The sequence below is a fragment of the Fonsecaea nubica genome (assembly GCF_001646965.1).
Source record: "Fonsecaea nubica strain CBS 269.64 chromosome Unknown Scaff94, whole genome shotgun sequence".
NCBI classification, from domain to species: Eukaryota; Fungi; Ascomycota; class Eurotiomycetes; order Chaetothyriales; family Herpotrichiellaceae; genus Fonsecaea; species Fonsecaea nubica.
In genome coordinates, this window is record NW_019173767.1 from 23,876 (window position 1) to 42,191 (window position 18,316).

Sequence of the window (18,316 nt, forward strand, 5' to 3'; positions counted from 1 at the left end):
GAGTTGGACAGAGGATGTCTTCAACGGCTCTGCTCGCCAAGGATCTTATTCTGCCTGGAGCACCGGTGGAATGCTTGCCGTGTCCAGGAAGGGCGATGACCCCCCTGCACGACGGGATTGAACGACTGCATCACTCATCATCAGGCCTTCCTGCCGGCCCACGCTGCGACGGCATCTTCCAACGATCCGTCACAGCAGCCGCAGAGAACCTTTTGATATTGAATTGCAGCTCGCCTGAACGAACCCAGACCTCGTCTGGTCTGAATCCAGCCATATTCTCGCCACTGTTTGTTTTCTGTGCATTGATTACTGTTTCGAGAAAGCCCCAGTGGCCAGACCTTTGCCTGGAGATATGCCGACCCAGAGCTGACGTCTCACTGCTACCCTGCTTCTCAACTCCACAGCTCAAGTCACCTCTAATGGCTTGGTAACCAGAGGCCTTTTGCATGACTATGTTTCTGACCACTTAGTTGTTGAGACATCTTCAAGGCGTACCCTCGTTTCTTCGCCTCTTTGAGGGCCTGGAGGATTCTTCCAGGCTGAAAGGCTGTCTCCAGAGAAGTTCACGTGAGGGCGTCTTGCACACACATGTTGCCTGTGGTACAGCGCCTCACATGGAGTAAGATTCATACACAATCCATATCCGATCATGCGTTCCTCCGATATTCCTGATTCGGCTTGGATATCTCTTAAGAAGATCTGGACCATCCCTGTGACGAACTCATGTGTTAAGCATTATACCTCCTGATGGCAGTGCTCATTTCTAGATCTGAGATATTTCTATTTCGAAGATCCTATTTGTGCACCAAGAATCTAGATAACTGATACCAGCTCTGAATTGGTGCCACTCCAATGCCGGCGTTGCTTCGACCTTCTGGGTGAGGAGAATGCTTGAAGAAATGTTGTTCCACCCTTGGTGAGAAGTATTTGTGCCCAAATCAGGCTGGTTCATCTCGTCACCCGCACGATCTACAGATCCGGTTTCCTTCTCGCCGTCTGGGTGTGCATCGTGCATGGATTTCTCCACAGACAACCTCTTTCACTCGTCTCGATGAGAGGGATGACAAGTCCGAACAAACACATTCGACATATTGCCCGTGGCCAACACTCAATATCTGTGTCAGTGGAAAGACTTTTCTGATTATGACTCTCTTATTTCACGAAGTTGTTGCCACACCATGTACTCAGTCGATTGCCATGCTTTTGACGAGACCATTGTGGATAATGAGATGTCCGTCTGGAATCAGGCCTTTGCTTTTCGGAAGGAGGGCATTGCAAATTCGCAGACCTTGTGATGCCATATTAGGGACTATTTGCAGTGCCCTCCATCCGTTCATGAAACCTGGGCTTTGCTCGGCTCACAGTCACCCAGCATTGTTTTGAGTGGGTGTCGCTGGCCGCAGGTATAGTGATATCCAGAGTGAAGCAAGCCCAAGAAGAGTCTGTGCTAGTCTTTCTGGAAATGCCGGACGAGTCTTCGGGGTCCAGCTGCTGCGAAATATTTACTCAAAACCCCATTGCCTGTTCTCTCCAAAAAGGTAGGCTGCAACATACCTTACATGGATATTGAGATATCCAGTTGCTGTCCCCCCCAGTACACCCCCTAGACCTGAAGAAGCAAGTCTTTGGAGCTTCATTAGGAAGTCTATCCTTACTCAATCCAACTGTCTACAGGTGGAAGCGGGCGACTCGGAGTTCGTTTCCTGCACGTGTCGTCATGCCAGCGTCATACTAAATGCAGTCAAATCACTTGGGCTTCGGGTTCGTTGTTTGTTTACAGTCGCGGCATCTATCAAGGACGACTAGACACGACCTCGAGCATCGCATATCCAAGATCCTGCGTGTGTGCGAGTCAACACCTACAATGGCCCCCGAGGCGAGCATCACCATCGACACCTCCAAGAAACAAAGTCCCATCAGAAATGCTGCTCAAGGAGCGACGTTGAAGGAACATCTCCCTCCCGCCAAATCAAGCCAGACATATCCTCAACAAACCTCGGCGGAGTCGGCTGGGACCAATGCCTCGCTGTTCTTTGTCGGGACGGCAACCACAATATTGGAGTGGGAGGGTCTGCGACTCATGACAGATCCCAACTTCTTACATGCTGGTGACCACGTCCACCTGGGACCCGGTGTAAGGGGCACCCGCAAGACGAACCCGGCGGTCGATTTGCACGACTTGCCGCATATTGACCTTGTCCTCTTGTCGCATTATCATGCCGACCATTTTGACCAGGTGGTCGAAGCCTCACTACGTCGGGACCTGCCCATTCTCACCACCCCCCACGCACACAAGCACTTGACACACAAAGGACATGGTGAAGCCTTCACAGCAGTGCATCCCCTTGACGCGTGGGAGAGTGTGTTTGTGAATGTCACCCCATCCTCTGTACCCAAGAGACAAGCCCATGTTCGCGTGACGGGGATGCCTGGCAAGCACGTTGGGGACGGCCTCGTCGCCAAAGCGAACGACATCCTCGGGGCGATCCCACCCACCAACGGGTGGATGCTCGAACTCGGATATACGGGAGACTCGTCAGCCTCTGGGCCAGGCTCCGACTTCGAGTGCGGGTATCGAATTTACATCTCGGGCGACACGCTCTATGTCTCTGAGCTGGAGAAGATCCCTGAGCTCTACACTCACGCGGGTAAACCGATTGATCTGATGCTGATTCATTTGGGCGGGACCACCGTGCCCGGTCCGCACATGCCCTTGCTGATGGTTACCATGGACGCCGAACAAGGGGTCAAGTTGGTGAAGCTGGTGCAACCGGAGGTTACAGTGCCGATTCATTACGAGTAAGTCTCGATTTTCTTTTACGAGGAGTTTTGTCGTTGTCTGCACGAGACAGCAGGCTCGCCGAGGGCCGTCTCTCTCTTCACTTCCAGCCGTGTTTTTTGCCTTCATCGGAAAAGAAGTCCCTTCATCCCATCGAGCTGGGGACATTGAAGCGCCCGAGCTGAAAAAGTCCATCACATGCAAATGGCGGAGAAAATTTCCCATCCACTCTCCCAGATTGAAGAAACTAACTTCTCTCAACCCCCCACCTTTTTGGTTGTGCGCAGTGATTACGACGTCTTCCTCTCTCCGCTCTCGGACTTCAAGGACGCCATCACCAAGGCCGGCCTCTCGGACAAAGTCGTCTACCTCGACCGGGGGGACGAGTTTCAATTCCGCGTCAGATGAAATCCGGCGGCAGGAGAGGGCACGTTATATAAGGAAAAGGGTGTGTGTTTTCGGGTGGATTCACAACCGAGGAGAGCAAGGCGGCTGGCTGGTTGTGGGAGCAGGGAAGGGGCAGGGAATGGTAGTGAGTGGCAGTGGCAGTGGCAGTGGCAGTGGCAATGGAATTGACGACTACACGAAGTTACACAAGGTGTGAGGGAGAGGGTTCGGAGGCTCACATGGCGAAATTCGTCTCCCACGCATGACTCCATATAACATGTTATATTAACAGAGTAGATACCTACGTATGCAGGTATATATTAGGCAATATGTATATCGACACCCTCTCAACCACCACCCACGAATGACTGAATGACTAACTGACTGACTAGTTCTTCCTCCCTCGCTCCAACCGAACGCGGGAAAATACAAAAAATACTTGCAGATATATATATATAGAGTAATACTACTCACTCACTACCAACCAGGTAGGTAGGTCATGTTCCTCGTTTTCTCTCCTCCTGGCCTTTCGCCTTTCGCCTTTCGCCTTTTGCCAATCCTCGCGTCCATGTCTTGATTCATCTCATTAGCGCCATGCTCCAAAAAGAAGCTGGCTGTCTATTTATTATATGTATTGATTGCGTCAAGCCCCTTCACATCAACAAAAGAAATCAACCCGCTAGGACCACGACAAAGTGTAATGGAAATATCTACCACCCACGACTAACAAGGGCCCAAGGCGCGAAGGGTCAATCACCTCTCGCTCGAGCGCTTGCAAGATACAGACAACTCCGTGTCAATAGGCGTACTCCCTTTCCCGTTCTCTCGCGCCGTCACGGCTCCTCAGTCCCGAACGCTGCGTCTGCGCCTCCGAGTAGTCCTCATAATTCCCCAGTCGTCTGATGTCTCCATAACTTTGTCTTCCTTCAGTCAAATGTCCGTAGGCCGACAACCGATCTCGGCTTGAAGAGTAGTGGTGACTCTGTCCGTGAGACTGCTGGCTGCCGTATTGGTGGCCAATCGAAGGATGTTGATGAAAGTGCGCCGGCACTTGCGGCGCATAGTCCATGCTCATGCTGCTGGCATCGTACACGGATTCCCTGCCTGTAGGGGCGTTGCCACCTCCATAAAGACTCGTTCGGTAGTCTTCACTCGAAGGGTCGAGGAGGGCTTCTTTGACGTCCCAATGGCCTTGCTTTGTGCCGACACTGAATTCGAGATCTTCTCTAGTGATGCTGTCCCAGTACTAAAGTCGCACGTTAGCACATGTGCATCAATCTGGCCATGTTCGACGGATCATTTACCTTGTACACCATCATGACTCCCAGTAGGTTACATACTGTGGCGAAGAACAGGCCGTCCAGATAGTGGCTAATGCCCTCGCAGATTCTCTTGCCAAACACATATAGGATGACTTGGCCGATGATGAAAAAAAATGCTCCGAAAGCGAGGTCACCTAATGGCCACCGATCCTGCAAAGTGTTGACAACAAGGATGACCTGCATGACAAAATATACCGCGAGAAAGATGGCGTTGATGATGTACAGAACGATGAACAGCCCCGTCGTGTTGGTCGGCGACAACCCGGCCCAGTTCTTGAAAGTGAGCAGACTGACGGCGAAGCTGATAATGAACATGACCAGACTAACGAGGCGCAGCAGCCAAACCGAGAGTGTGGTCCCGTCCTCGTACAGCTGAAACCCAACAAACCCATTGATCAACAGACTCGTGCACAACGCGGTGGCCAGGCCATTCTGCACCGCCACGAACCAGGGATAGGCACTCCCAGTTGTTGCCTGGATCACGCCTGCGTCTAGCACCAGGCTGACGATGGTCAACAGGCTGTATATGTAAAAGAATGTCAAAATCTCTTTTCTCCCGACCGCTGTGAATTTAGACCGGACGTGGAAGATCATAATGGCGGTCATGAAGAGGGCGGCAATATGGGCAAAATCGGTGGCGGCTTGGAAAATAATCGTGTTGCCTAGTTCGATGGATCGCGCACTGCATCCCGGCAGCAGGACAGGGTTTCTGGCTGTTGTAAACTCGGCGGGAGGACCCAGGATGTAACAAAGAGGTAGCGCAGATTGTCTGCATATCGACTCGAAGGACCCGAAGCCCATCTTGGGCCAAGTGCGCTCGGGCAGGCGAATTCGAGGGAGTTTCGAGATAACACAAGGCTCAATACCAAATCCCACAGGCAAGAATCAGGTGTATTGTAGCGGGCAAACAAGCGGAGTGAGGATGGATGTCGTAATGGGTGGGAGTCGTCCCAAGGGGTTGGCGGAGAGAAACAGAAGGCGACAGATAGTGAGGCTGTAGAAACGACTGACGCGCTTACTGTACGATAAAGAGAGACGGATTGAGGTTAGAGAATGACAGGGAAAAGCGTAACAATGTCTAGAAACGAAGATGAGGTCTCAGCGAGTGGAGGAGCAGGTTGTGGTGGTGGTGGTGGTGGTGGTTGATTCTAGGGCAACGAAAGGTCCGAAACAAGGCTCTGACTGGGGCCAAACACAGCCTTTCCTAAATTGGTTAGTGCAAAAGTATCTGTGCATCACCCTGAAATAGCAACACCTGTCAGCCTCGTCGACGAGTCTTGCGAGGCTGTCAATATGGATGTAAATACTTGGTTAACGAGCACGCAGCTCCGGCAGACAATCAATATCGAATGAAGCTCAAATAATGCCTGGTCCATTCGGTGTGTCCGCTGAACACCAGCATGCTCAACTGCTAATCTCTCTGGGTATATTTCGTTGCTCATAACCAGCACATTGTCCCTCAACCGGTGACATCCTTGCCCCAAATCGCCAGTCACTCGCCGCCTACCCAACCGCCCTGAACCGACCCATGAAGCTCTCCTGGTGTTTGTCCCATGCATACAAATATGGATATTCTTCAAACGCCGCCACCAGTCATGCCATTCGCTGCTCGCCACAATACGGGATTAGGCCCGTGCCTTTGACGCACGAACTTTTCTTGCTGCCTTGGTCACAATCTGCTTTGCTCTTTCTTGTGCAGCGGCTAGCTGGCGAAGAATGGCTTTCTTGCCAACAGGCGGTGAGAATCGCTGAATATCAACGGCCTCAGCCATTTCAAACAACGCCAGGCGAGCATTCGAGAGTCTGTCGGACAGCATGTCGCTAAACCTCTTACCTGGAACAGCGTAGTGCTGCGTCATGCGCACCACATCACCGTGTAGAATATGTGTTTCCGTTCTCAACCATGACTGGAAATCGGCAAGTGCCGACATGTTCAAAAAGTGCCATGCTCTATTGAGCAACTTCTGTCCCTGACTTCCGGCGCTAGCAAGCTTCGGAAAAGAACTGATGCCATCCATGACTTGTCCTTCTCGCACTCCCTTCCAGGAATCAACAAAGCTGCTCGCCATCTCTTGGGCACGTCCGCTCAACATGCCAAATAGTGCCTTGAGATGCTGGTATTCGGAAGCCGGTTGAGGGCCAAAGGAGACAGTGATCAGCTCGCTGATTTGAGGTTTCCTGATGGTCAGGTTGACTTCAATATCGCCATGAGCATCATATGGCTGCAATTGGACACGGAAAACCCCCTCAAAGAGCTCCTGTACAGTCGCAGGGACGGTCTGGTTCTTGCGCTTGAGCTCAATCGACAAGGGAGAGCGCTTCTTGCGACTCAAAGCGACCTTGGGCAATTTGACTAGCAATTGACCTTCCCCTCCGACCCCGACTTGGAAATGAAGTGCGTCATCTGCAACAGCAGGGACAACGTTAAGCGAAGCAATGTCTAGCAGTTGTTGAGCAGCCTGATTTTCCACCTTTGAACTGTCAGCAGAAGTTGCGGATGTCGACATAGATAGTTCCCTTCCTGCTGAAGGTGGATGTTCTTTTGCGGTGACACTGGCAACAATGTCACCGGAAATTGCACCCGAGGTTGGGTCCGACAATATCGGCCATAATCGGAGGCCCAGAAAGCTGTACACGCCGACGATCCATAGGACGATGAAGACATTCTTAATGAATGAAGCACTGACTTGTGGGAGCAGGCTGGTTTTGGTCGGAGATTTCTCGTTAGGTTCTTTCGACAAGGAGTTCCAGCCATCGATCTCGGAAACACGAGCTCTCTCAGCGCTCAAAACAACATACGCAATGTGTTTGTTGAGGGCTGCAGCATCCAAGTTCAAGAATGCCGCCATGTCTAGTGGTAACTGTGGTGAGACCTTGTGCTGCACCGACCACGACCGCAGAGGTATCGCCTCAATACATTCGTGGAGAGAATCGGATGTCACACAGCCTCGATAATCACCTTCCAAGCCCCGATCCATTCGGATCAGTACCTTAGGTATGCCCTGTCTTTCCACAAAGGAAATCATGTTGCAACTGGAACTGTTCATGTTACCCGCATCGTCGAGATGAACGCAAATGATTGCAAGATCCGGAAGAGTCCATCGAGGGTTGTCCACCAGAAATCTAGAGCCACTCCACATTGAAACAATTTCTGAGCGTGTTTGGCTGTTGCGAAGCGTCAACTGTTCCTGCTGGCCGAGACCACCGGATAACTGAACCAGATCATAACATTCAAAGTCAATCAGTTTGTCGATTGCAACAAGGTCGGCGAAATCTGGTTCTGCTCCTGGCCCAAAAGTGTTCGGTACCAGATGATACCTCGAAACAGAGGTTGGACTGACATTGTGGGATGCCATAGGCCGCGATACTAAAACATCTCCGAGTTTTCTCTCAAGTTCTGGCTTGAATTGTTCAACATGGTGGCCCAGTAGGAGAACTTTGAAGTAGTTGTGGACGTCCAAGTCTAGACCACTTTCCAATATAGGCATTCGAATGACGCTGACATATCTCGGCATCTCTCCATCTCCTTGACCACCATGAGGCAGCCTTCGAGCCTCTCCTTCGGAGAGAGGTCGGATGGTTGTAAATGTGTCGATGGGACCCTTGACATCTTGATCCATGTCCTGTTTCGAAAAGACTGCGCTGGGAAGGAAAGGGGGCCGCTGATGCCAGACATATTCTCGCTCAGGAGGGGAATTCATGATGGGTTGTGGGCTTAAATCTTCAGTGAGAGTGTCTTCGAGGCCATCTCCATCCGACAAGGCATCGTCGTGGATAGGGACTTCGTCAGAAACGCTCTGGATATCATCTGAACTATGCACATCTAGGAGAGATCCGACGTCGGTATGCTCAGATTGCAGGTCGTCTTCATTCGAGGATTCAGCGTCCGCAAGGGAGGCCCAGCTGTCGTCTAGGGAACTCTGGTCCGGTTCGGGCGGTGGCATCGTACCGATGGTTCTTATGGAGTTGGAAGAGGAGGAGGACGAATGTTCGAGCAGAGAGTCAAGTGAGAGATGTAGGGGAATCTCCGGATATCTGAGGTCGAACGGGTGTGAGGTAGTGTCTGCGGGGGGTGAAGACGGTGCCACTTCGTCTCGAAAGGTCTTGCTGCGGTTGTGCTCAGACATGTCAGTCATATTGTGCCGTGCGAGCACAGGAGACGATGCCAGGGATATGAGTCTCCGGGGCGGTCGATGGAGAACGGAACGATGTCTTGCAGTGAACTTACTACTAGAGGTGAAAATGCTCCAGAACTCCTTCCTGGAGGTCTCAACAGCGTTGCGACTTCTGGTGGATTGGGTCGTCCAATTCCGTGGTTCAACGAATGAGATCCGGGACCAGGTGATTCTGCGTGGACAGTGAGACGAGTCCGGCTCAGGCAGTGTAGGGTCATCAGCTTGGGTACAGGAGAGCGTTGAAGGGAAGGTTCACATTAACAGGAAGATAGAAGCAGTCTGAAGCAGTTGGTTGGGAGAGAATGGATCCAGGCAGAGGGTAGTTAGGCACCAAACAGTGCATCCAAGGTTGATGCCAGGCAATGATGGATAAGACAAAAGCAGGAACCCCGCAGACGCGCCCATGCACGCCGGACGCCTGGGTTCCTGCCCCTCCACGCTACGCTTTGCCCTTTAGGCGCTGTAGCACCGTGGGTGCCTCTCTGCAAGCTCCACCTTTGATAAGCAAGGCTGCACATACAAGTTGGGTGCAAGTAGGCTCCAGCCTTGTGGTCTCCATTTGGATCGTCCGTCTCCGTTGGCTGGTATGCTAAAGCGGTATATTTTGTATTCACACAAGCCCAACCATACACTTCAATCCCATGGGGTATATGGATGGGTTCTTCCCCCTTCGCCCAACCTAACCCAATTATAGAACGGCCCCAGGCCCCAATGCAACTCGTGACACCAGCTGTGCTGTCAGCATCAGCAGTCGGCAACATGTCCATCCCTGAATGCCAACAGCCTTGATAGCCAGTACCATCTTCTCAGGTCGGCTTCCCTTGCTGAATTGACATCTCCTTCGTCTCTTCAGCTCTTCCTTTCTTCTTGCATCACTCTGCTTTTTCAGATGCTCGAGGTAATATGTTCTGTACTCTTGAGAACAAACCCAGACAGTGTGCCTCTGAATCCAAGCGTCATTCCGATATTCCTTACACAGCACAGACCGTGCTGTTCCGACGCCAGAATGTAGCGTCTCTCAAATCTCACGGAAGGACACCAACGCCAAGCTGCCATGCATTAATCAAACATCTTGCTCTACCATTGCCAATTGTGTGCCGCCCGTAGCTTTTTCGGTCAAGGGGAAGCCCAACCACCAGCGACTTCTACCCATTCGGCGAGACAACTGCCTTCTTTTCCTTCCACGTCTCGAATGTCGGTGTCGCATCGACACCGACACCCGACGCCGTTTTCTTTGGGAGGATCTGGGGTCGCCCAGTACTCGTCTTCTTCTTGTCTTTCCTTCTCATCCTCAGTGGTTTTTTCTAGCCAAGGGATTCTCGGCAGCTGTCGGGCTGGCGCATTCGCGGGACAGTGCTGGATAGTCGTGTGGCGATAGCCAAAGTCGCGGAAATAGTGGATATCACGAGGAGCCAGGAGGGCTCCCGCCGCGAGAGAGTGTATCGGGGCATCTCCCCACTGTGTCAAAGTCAGTTTACGCGTATTTCGACGATATAGTTCTGGAAAACCCACCCTTTCCATCCAGAATCCTCCGCTCCGGTCCATCATCTCAAAGAAGTCATTGTACTCTTTGCTTCTGAACCAGTCCAAGCGTGCAATCTCGAAATTGCTCCAGAAATGGCACATATTATATTTCTCGCCCTCCATTGCTTCGCCGTCGATGTCCTCTATGTTTTGATGGCCAGGTTCAGTCTGGAGGATCTCGTTCGGCAGTGTCTTGGCTCTTCTGTCGTCCGCAGAAGCTTCGTTTTCAGGCTGGGGCTCGATAAACATCTCCCAGAGACCCTGAGACTTGATGTTGTGTTTGCGCTTGTAAGCTGAGGCATAGCGAAAGATATTAGGTACAGTTTCCTTCAGTTCCTTGACGGCGATGGTGAAACCATAGGTTTTGTTGGCCCTGGCCATCTCAATGAAAGGATCGTAGGTGATATCGCAGAAGTATTTGATTTCGGGTTCCAGCCGCCAGTACCATTCGTACTTGTCCAACAGCTCGTGTTTGTAGAAGAATCCCGAGTAGAAGCGACACATGTGATGGTAACTCTCCATGCCACCATACATGATTGCGAGGTCTCCTTGCTTGCGAATTCCCTCTTTTGCAACTTCATGATCTACCCAGTCCGGATATCCCCACATCGAAGGGTCAATCTTGCCGAATTCCACAGGGGAACTTGTGTAGTTGGTGACAGTGTCTTTGAAATCCTGTTCAAATTCTCCATCATTGAGAAAAACGTAAGGATAATGGAACCATCGGTTGAAATGTCTTTCCATGCTTTTGATTGATTGAATGACTCCTTCCAGCTCCTTATTCCGGGCAAGGACAACAAAAGCCGCGTTGGCTCGTGGTTGTTTCGCGGCGTCTTCGGGGTTCAGGCATCCCGTCGCAAATACTCGATCGTGCTTTTCGCTTATTTTTCTGCTGAGGCGTTAGAAGAAATATTCAACCAGGACAAGAGGGATGACTGAGGGCATACCGTATTGAAGGAGGCGTGCCAGCCGGGACCAATATTCGTCCCGGAGAGTTAGGATGTTTTATGACAAGAATGAGGATGATTAAGACAACCAAGCTGGGAAAAAGGAGTAAGAAGCCCAATGGAATCGATATAGACGAGTTGCCTTTTAGCCGGATGCGCCTGCGGAAGAAGGATAATCTCGAAAGCGTCTTCGGCTTTTCATGCTTGTAGTCGTCTACTGTAGGCGACGTGTTAAGTGAAGGTAGGCGTTTATACAGGCGCTGTGCAAACCCCATTATTAGGGACTTCTACCTCGGACGAAGGAGGGCTTTCCGCGCTGCTTCCAAACTTTTATCTCGCGGACATGCAATCGTCATCGAATGTCAACTTGGGACCTCGAGTGGACTCGTTGTATTTCCGTGCTGGATTGATTTCCAGTTGCCTCTTGACTTCGCAGGCGGCCAAGGTTCTGGATGTCGTGTAGGGTTGGAGACGGGAGCTGATAGGGATGAGCGCGCACAGAACCAGGGGAAGCTCAGGACCGGATGGAATGGCGCAATAGGATTATCTTGAGCGATACCAAAGCAACATAATGGGCTCACTGCGTTGATTCAACAAAGTATGAGGACAGATATGGCTCTTCATGGACGTTGGGAGAGGAGAAAAGGACTTTTGGCTTGAAGTTGCAGACACTTGGTGATCCACAGCACGACGGCCGCCAGGGACCAGAAACCACTTCCGGACGCAGCTGGACCACTGAGGAGCCACTGAGGTTGCGTAGCTGCCAAGACACCTACATATCGAGATATGTACTATTACTGACCACTCCGTATAGCAACTGGTGGCAGCGATATCATCAAACTCATTTCCCACCAGCACTACTTGATGGATGTGTATCACAATCATATCGCAGGTCAACCGGGGGAATTCCTCGCAGAGATGCACTCTCAAGAATACATATGACCAGCAGTCACAAGACAAGATGATGACGGGATGTTGACAGTATTACCACCCTCTGTGACTCTCCTTTTCAATTTTTTTTTTTTTTGTCAAGATGCTCCTGAATCTCCAGAGTGGCCAAATATCGTGCCCAAATATACTTACCAATAGGCACTTAGGTGGTTGACTCAGGGTTGCCCCCCTGCCCCGGGAGGGAAAAGGAGGCTTTAAAGTTGCCCCCGACAGTACCGAGCATCTACGAGTACGCCGACACCTCACCTAACGACTAACGCGGATAATTTCCAGGGGGCCAAGGCTCAGTGGGCGTGGCCTAAGAATTGCCTCTCGGGGCTGCTAGACTCGCCAGTTTCAAAGAGGCCAATCAATCACCCCTTCCCCTCAGAAGTCTGCCACCTCTCTCACCCTCACCCAGCCTCCATTTGCCACAGAACTAACGACGAGTTTGTTGACTTGACAAGCGAATTATGACCAGCATAAACAAGTGGCTGCCAACCACCCTGAACCTGTTGCCTACAGCCACTTCAACTTGCGACTCGGTTTCGAATTGCTTACAATAATGGCCTCTTGACTCTGAAAACTTCATCCCAATCAATCAACCTTCAATCGTGATGTTTTGAAACACCCTTGTTTGAGCCTGCCCAGCTATTGTTGGGCTTAGTTGGCCTCGAAAAGACCCTTTTCCCCGCGTTCCTGCAGCCACAACCCACCCTCTGCACGCGGCGGCCTACCCTACGTCTGGCATCACGAGCCATTGATCTTCACCGCATGGAATGATATAATAGTGACGACGCCTGCACGCGCGGATCGATGGTTGCCAGCTTTCCTCTAAAGTCCAGCATTCTCCTCTCTTGATCATGGCAGCAACCTCTCCTCTGCGCCCGTCAACTCCCGCTCGACCTGCTTTTGATACACCCCAGCTTTCTCCGAACCGGATGCCACCCGCCTTTCCCTCTCAATCATCCTACAAATCGGGCCATCTAGGTCTTGCCGTCTTCTCGCCAGTCGATCAGAATGGGAGCTTTTGCTTTGACCGTGTGATCAAGAGCGGGAAAGTACATTGGCGGGTAAAAAACAAAGGAGCCTGGAAACCATCATGGAAGCCGGCCTACCTCGTCCTGAGGCCGAACCTCTTGTCCGTCTACCAAAATCCCGACGAGACTGATCTCAAAGCTTCTATTACCTTGTCCGAAGTCACGGCTGTTGCACGCGTCCAAAAAGTACACACCGAGCATGTATTTGGCGTGTTCTCCCCATCGAAGAACTATCATTTTCGCGGCATATCTGAAGCAGACACGGAGGACTGGATCATGTATATCCGCTCAGAAGCAAGGACCGATGAAGATGACAACATTGCCTCTACCGCTCCGCAGCTTTCGAGTAGGGCTGGTGACCTGTCAAACACTTACGACTCTACCGATATGTCCGCAGACGAAATGCATCGTGCTCCAGGTTCACCCGAAGGTCGATCGAGTGCGATACAGAACAGACCCAGGCACGGGTCACTGCAAGCGAACAGCCAAAGACGGCCTTCCAATTTCCAGGAATATTCTGGAAACGAACAGTTCACGACGTCACACTCGGACTTCTCGGATTCCTTGGGGAGTTCATTACCGAAAAACTCATCGTCGTCGCTGGCCAAACAACCACCGGTTTTGACACCGATTGTTTCATCACAACAGCTCAGTGGCAAGGTCGAGGCCAAAGGAAATGCACAGTTATCCCAACCTCCGTCACAGTCGGAGCCCGTCGCTGACCCAGAACGGGTTGTTCGGCAAGGACATCTACAAATTTTGAAGTCACACAAAACCGGTGTCAAGGGGTGGAAGTGGATCTGGGTCGTACTCCGTTCCCGAAGCCTATCGTTCTACAAGAATGAAGCGGAATATGCTGCCGTAAAGATTCTACCGATGCACTCGATTGTCAATGCCGCCGAGATTGACCCCGTGAGCAAATCCAAAAACTTCTGCTTTCAAATTATTACGGACGACAAGACGTACAGATTCTGTGCGCCGGGCGAGGAAGAGTTGGATAGATGGCTGGGGGCTCTGAAGAGCGTGTTGAGCAAGCGTAACGAAGTGGAAAAGGCGCTCGCTGCGAAGGCTAGAGATAAAGAGAGGGAGAAAGGGAAAGGCAAAACCGGCTTGGAGGGCGTTGCTGCATTGCTCCTGCGCCAGCAAGCGGTTTGACTTGTCCTATTCGGGTTGCGACATTGGATATTGGAGACGATGCTGTTTATAATCCCGTCACGACCTGTACGAACCTGACTACGCATATCATGCATACGTGGACTGTTGTATATACGACCTGATGAAATGAGTGACCAGGGACGATCACTTGCTACGCTGTACGACGAATACAGCAAAGGCACGAGCATTGGCCTCCTGCAAAGACGATGACACTCTCTGGAGTACGAGGAATACGCTGTTTATGCATTGATGACTTTGGATGACCAGACTTTTTGGGACGTGTTGTATACCCCCTTTTGCGCCTGATTGGCACGGCATATATATAATACTGGATATAGCACAATGAACATGATTATATGTACCCAACAACACAACAAACACAACAGGAGAATTGCTCCTAAGAAGGCTTCGAGTCCTACCTGAGTTGTAACCATCGAGTCTTGTGTAGGTATGCATGGCAGACATGGACGTGCGGAGTACAGAGTACAGAGCGGTCTCATCTCATGGTTGTTGTACAGATGTAAATACATATACATATATATAATCCTCGAACAATTGTCCTTCGCGCCCATTTGACTGACCCATCCCACGCCGCTTTGCTCTCCCGCTAACGACTACTCGGTATTAGTCGACTCGCTCCCTTCTCCTCCCTTTCTCCCATGCCGGCTTCCCTTCTGCTCTCTTCTACTCCTCTTCGTCTTCGGCCTGCTTCTGCCACGCTCCCTTGTCTCTCTCTCTGCTTCCTCATGCGTCGGCGAGGCTCCCTTTTCGGCTCCAGTCTTACTCGCTCTCATGTTGCACGCACTCAGCCTTGTGATAACCTCGGCTCACAGAGGTGCTCGGGGAGATTACCGGATTGCTTTTGATCCCACCAAAGATGTATATAGACTCAGCAGGTTCCTAGTTAGAGAGAGGGGGAATGAAGTCTGCCCTTTGAACTCAGGCGAAAGAAGTTATCGAAGAGACTCACTCTCAGCGAACTAATCTGCACACGACTCAGGTCCGATTCCAGAAGCGAATCAAGTCTGTCGTATAGACTTTTGCGAAGCAACAACTCCAACCTCATCATGTATGTGTCATAATCGGAATAAGTGGTCTCCATAGCTGTCCGCTGCTCGCATATCTGATAGAGACGTTCCGCTTCTTGCTCGAGTTTTGGAATTCCTAGAGATTCAACGTCAGCCATCTGCCAACAGTAAAAGTGCTGAGCGTGTGATGTTACTGCCTGCCCTTCACGGGGTTTCAACATCGACCGGAGAGCAAAATCACACTTACCACAGACCAATATTGTCCCGGGTCGACCGAAGATAAGTTGCTGCTGCTCTTCTTCTAACCTCGCAGATTCCTTGACACTGACATTATTCGTTCCCATGCCGAATGCCGTGTTTAAATAGAGGAACAGCTGCGTGTCCCACAACCTATACATTATTTCTGCGAACCGAGCAGGGTTGAATACGTGATATGCTTGAGAAACGACGAATCAGTTACGAGATCTTTGAATGGGTTCGAACCATCATAAGAATTACTGTGCGTACCGTCAATCATCGCATCCTCTAAGCCATCAGCTTTACTCGTTGTACACTCTTCCAGTTCATCCTCTGGCTTGTTTATCGATTTACTCCTAATTCTCGTCCGTAATTGTCTCATGTGAAGCCATAGTCTCCTTGCGGGTAATTGCGTGAGCAATTTCGCACGTTCTTGACGGACGTGGGCTTTGAAGCTTTGAGGCTGGCTTTGAATGAGTCTGTCGACCCTGGTGACTAGGTTGGTGATAGAGTTTGCTTGAGACAGGTCGTAGAGGATGGTACAACCATCGCCACCTGGTCTAGATCAGCCTGACTCTGTGAGATGCACGATCGCGTCAGGGAACGCCCCACGTACCTAATCTCGAATACCGGCGTATAAACTCGGAAGATATCCCATCAAAGCACTTGAAGAAATTCCAATCAAAGTACTGGGCCCTAACGTCACTGCCTAACTCGGCTGCAGCAGCTTCGAGGAGTTTCAGGTAGGCCGGAACGTTTGCTTTTCTCCAAGCGTCCAGTCCAAGCCAAGGAGAGGGAAGAGGCGAATGACATTTCAACAACTGGTCGTTGGAGTAAGTTTGTTTGAATTCCAGAGGATCAGCAGCGAGATAATGTTCAAGCATGTGCTTGAACTTCTGGCGGTCGTTGAAAACAATGCCCGACGTGGTGATAGCTTCTTCAAAGAATATCGTATTCAGTAGTTGCAGATGCTCGGTGCTTACGCGGATAAATTTGAAGTTGAATTCGTCATCTTTGCAGAACTGTGATACCGGCTCACCCTCGACTGGTGACCCAAAGTATCTGACTTGAGGTCGTTCAAGAGGTAGATCTATCAAATTCGAGAGCCTCTGTGGCTTGATCCGATCGAGACCAATCTCAGACTTTATCACTTCCAGCTGCTCCAATCTCATTCTTTCTTTATCTGGATCATCCCATCTCTGAAGCACGTTCTTGCGCATTATGATCATGAGATTTGGGCTGATTGGTGCAAAAACATGCCAGTCCGTCCATTGGGTCTCATCATTCGGCCCTTCAAAAATACTGTATGCGTTCTGCGTAAGCATGAACTCATTATCAGAGTAAGGCAGATTAGCTGGGCAGCAGAAAGATAAAAAGGTCGATTCCAAATGCATAATGAACCACGCGGCATCTGGAGGATATGCTTTCTCAATAATCTCTCTCTTCCACCCTTCCTTGGTTCCCAGTGGGACACTGAGAAAGGCCAGCAGATTGTTGAGCCAGACGGTTTTCGGATCTTCAATCCCTCTTTCCTGCATGTAGATCAACATGTTATATCTGTCATCGGCGTCGTAGTCCTTCTTGGATTTCTCAAAGCGTCGCTCAAATGAACGGTTGCGGTAAAGCATAATGAAGAGAAATCTCCGTAATTCGTCCTTTTCATGCCTCCTGAGCGAAAATTGACTATCCCCGCAGTGATATGCAGTCTCAATTTTTTGTAGAATCTTGGCTGCTCGCTCTTCAAGTGTGCAGAGCTCTTTCTCCACCATGCATTCTGCAACCGACGAAGCTGGGAAGATAGAAGGATCGAGGTACATATTGTTCCTACCAAATGTCCTCGCCGCCTTGCGACTTTCAAGTTTGCCATCTTCCAAATTTAGGAATGACACTTTGCAATACTTTCGCGCTTTCGTTCTCTGTAGGCCCTCGGCAACAAGTGTTTCGAAATTTGAGAACTTGCGCAAAATGAATTGGGGGATGAAGTGCTGGTATTGGGAAGACATGGTGATTATCTAATGGCCATCGACAGTTAGAGACGAATAAGGAAGGGAAAGAATGGCATTTATCCAACCTCCAGTGCTGAGCATTGGTACACAGAGCCTCAGCAGCCGGCCGTCATTTTGCTTAGAAGTCAATTATGAGTCAACAGCCTGATGGAGATAGTTGCCTAACTCCTGCATATTCAACGAGAAGCGATGTCTACTTCATTGGTTGTTGAGATGAGCTGGCACGTTTGTGAGGTATAACGATCTTTGCGCTCGGGGAGTCATCTTCGGTGTGTCGTCGTGGCGTGCGTTGATTGGCACCAGTGCTGCGTACAAGTGCATAGGAGGCGTGGGCCCGGTACCCTAGCTAACTAGTTAGCATAACATCAGGCAGCGTAGGTGTAGAGGCTTGCTGGGTTCATCTCAGGATTATTATCTGAAATAAATGCCTAGCTGACAGGCAGGTAAAGCCGATTGCTGGGGGTCGAAGGCCTAATCTGGCCCTCCCTTAATCCTTACACCCTCTAAGTAGGGTTACAGCTGGGCAATTATAGCCGAGGCCCAAAATGGACCCCTGAGCCCGAAATGGCTTCTCCGTTACGTGCCTGATTAAAGCGGCCTCGCTCCCTTTCCTGAACGAAAATGGTAAGGGATGAAGTACAGTTCGGGAATGATATAATAGATATACATATACAGAGGTATGATGCTCGGTGTAAAGTGGCCAAAAGGGAGGAAGTGAGTATTCGGATGTCTTAACCGGCTCTCAATAGAACCAACCAACCACCCACGATTCGGTCGAGGTAAGAG

The 18,316-nt window shown here is 50.6% G+C and overlaps 6 protein-coding genes across 6 annotated transcripts; 2 read left to right on the top strand and 4 right to left on the bottom strand.

Annotated features, from left to right (window-relative positions):
- Positions 1 to 1,864: 1,864 nt before the first annotated feature.
- On the top strand, positions 1,865 to 3,187 carry AYO20_09749 (hypothetical protein; the record flags this gene model as incomplete). The annotated part of the gene is made up of 2 exons (XM_022648018.1): positions 1,865 to 2,799; positions 3,067 to 3,187. The coding sequence occupies 2 exons, from the start codon at positions 1,865 to 1,867 to the stop codon at positions 3,185 to 3,187; spliced, it is 1,056 nt and encodes a 351-aa protein (XP_022495978.1).
- A 775-nt stretch (positions 3,188 to 3,962) lies between these two features.
- On the bottom strand, positions 3,963 to 5,289 carry AYO20_09750 (hypothetical protein; the record flags this gene model as incomplete). The annotated part of the gene is made up of 2 exons (XM_022648019.1): positions 3,963 to 4,412; positions 4,471 to 5,289. 2 exons carry the CDS (start codon positions 5,287 to 5,289, stop codon positions 3,963 to 3,965), a joined length of 1,269 nt encoding a protein of 422 aa, XP_022495979.1.
- Positions 5,290 to 6,113: 824 nt separating this feature from the next.
- Positions 6,114 to 8,624, bottom strand: AYO20_09751 (hypothetical protein; the record flags this gene model as incomplete). Its single annotated transcript, XM_022648020.1, has 1 exon — positions 6,114 to 8,624. The coding sequence occupies one exon, from the start codon at positions 8,622 to 8,624 to the stop codon at positions 6,114 to 6,116; it is 2,511 nt and encodes an 836-aa protein (XP_022495980.1).
- Positions 8,625 to 9,779: 1,155 nt separating this feature from the next.
- On the bottom strand, positions 9,780 to 11,409 carry AYO20_09752 (hypothetical protein; the record flags this gene model as incomplete). The annotated part of the gene is made up of 3 exons (XM_022648021.1): positions 9,780 to 10,121; positions 10,176 to 11,076; positions 11,135 to 11,409. 3 exons carry the CDS (start codon positions 11,407 to 11,409, stop codon positions 9,780 to 9,782), a joined length of 1,518 nt encoding a protein of 505 aa, XP_022495981.1.
- Positions 11,410 to 12,927: 1,518 nt separating this feature from the next.
- On the top strand, positions 12,928 to 14,259 carry AYO20_09753 (hypothetical protein; the record flags this gene model as incomplete). Its single annotated transcript, XM_022648022.1, has 1 exon — positions 12,928 to 14,259. The coding sequence occupies one exon, from the start codon at positions 12,928 to 12,930 to the stop codon at positions 14,257 to 14,259; it is 1,332 nt and encodes a 443-aa protein (XP_022495982.1).
- Positions 14,260 to 15,684: 1,425 nt separating this feature from the next.
- Positions 15,685 to 17,527, bottom strand: AYO20_09754 (hypothetical protein; the record flags this gene model as incomplete). The annotated part of the gene is made up of 2 exons (XM_022648023.1): positions 15,685 to 16,079; positions 16,141 to 17,527. 2 exons carry the CDS (start codon positions 17,525 to 17,527, stop codon positions 15,685 to 15,687), a joined length of 1,782 nt encoding a protein of 593 aa, XP_022495983.1.
- Between the last annotated feature and the right edge of the window lie 789 nt (positions 17,528 to 18,316).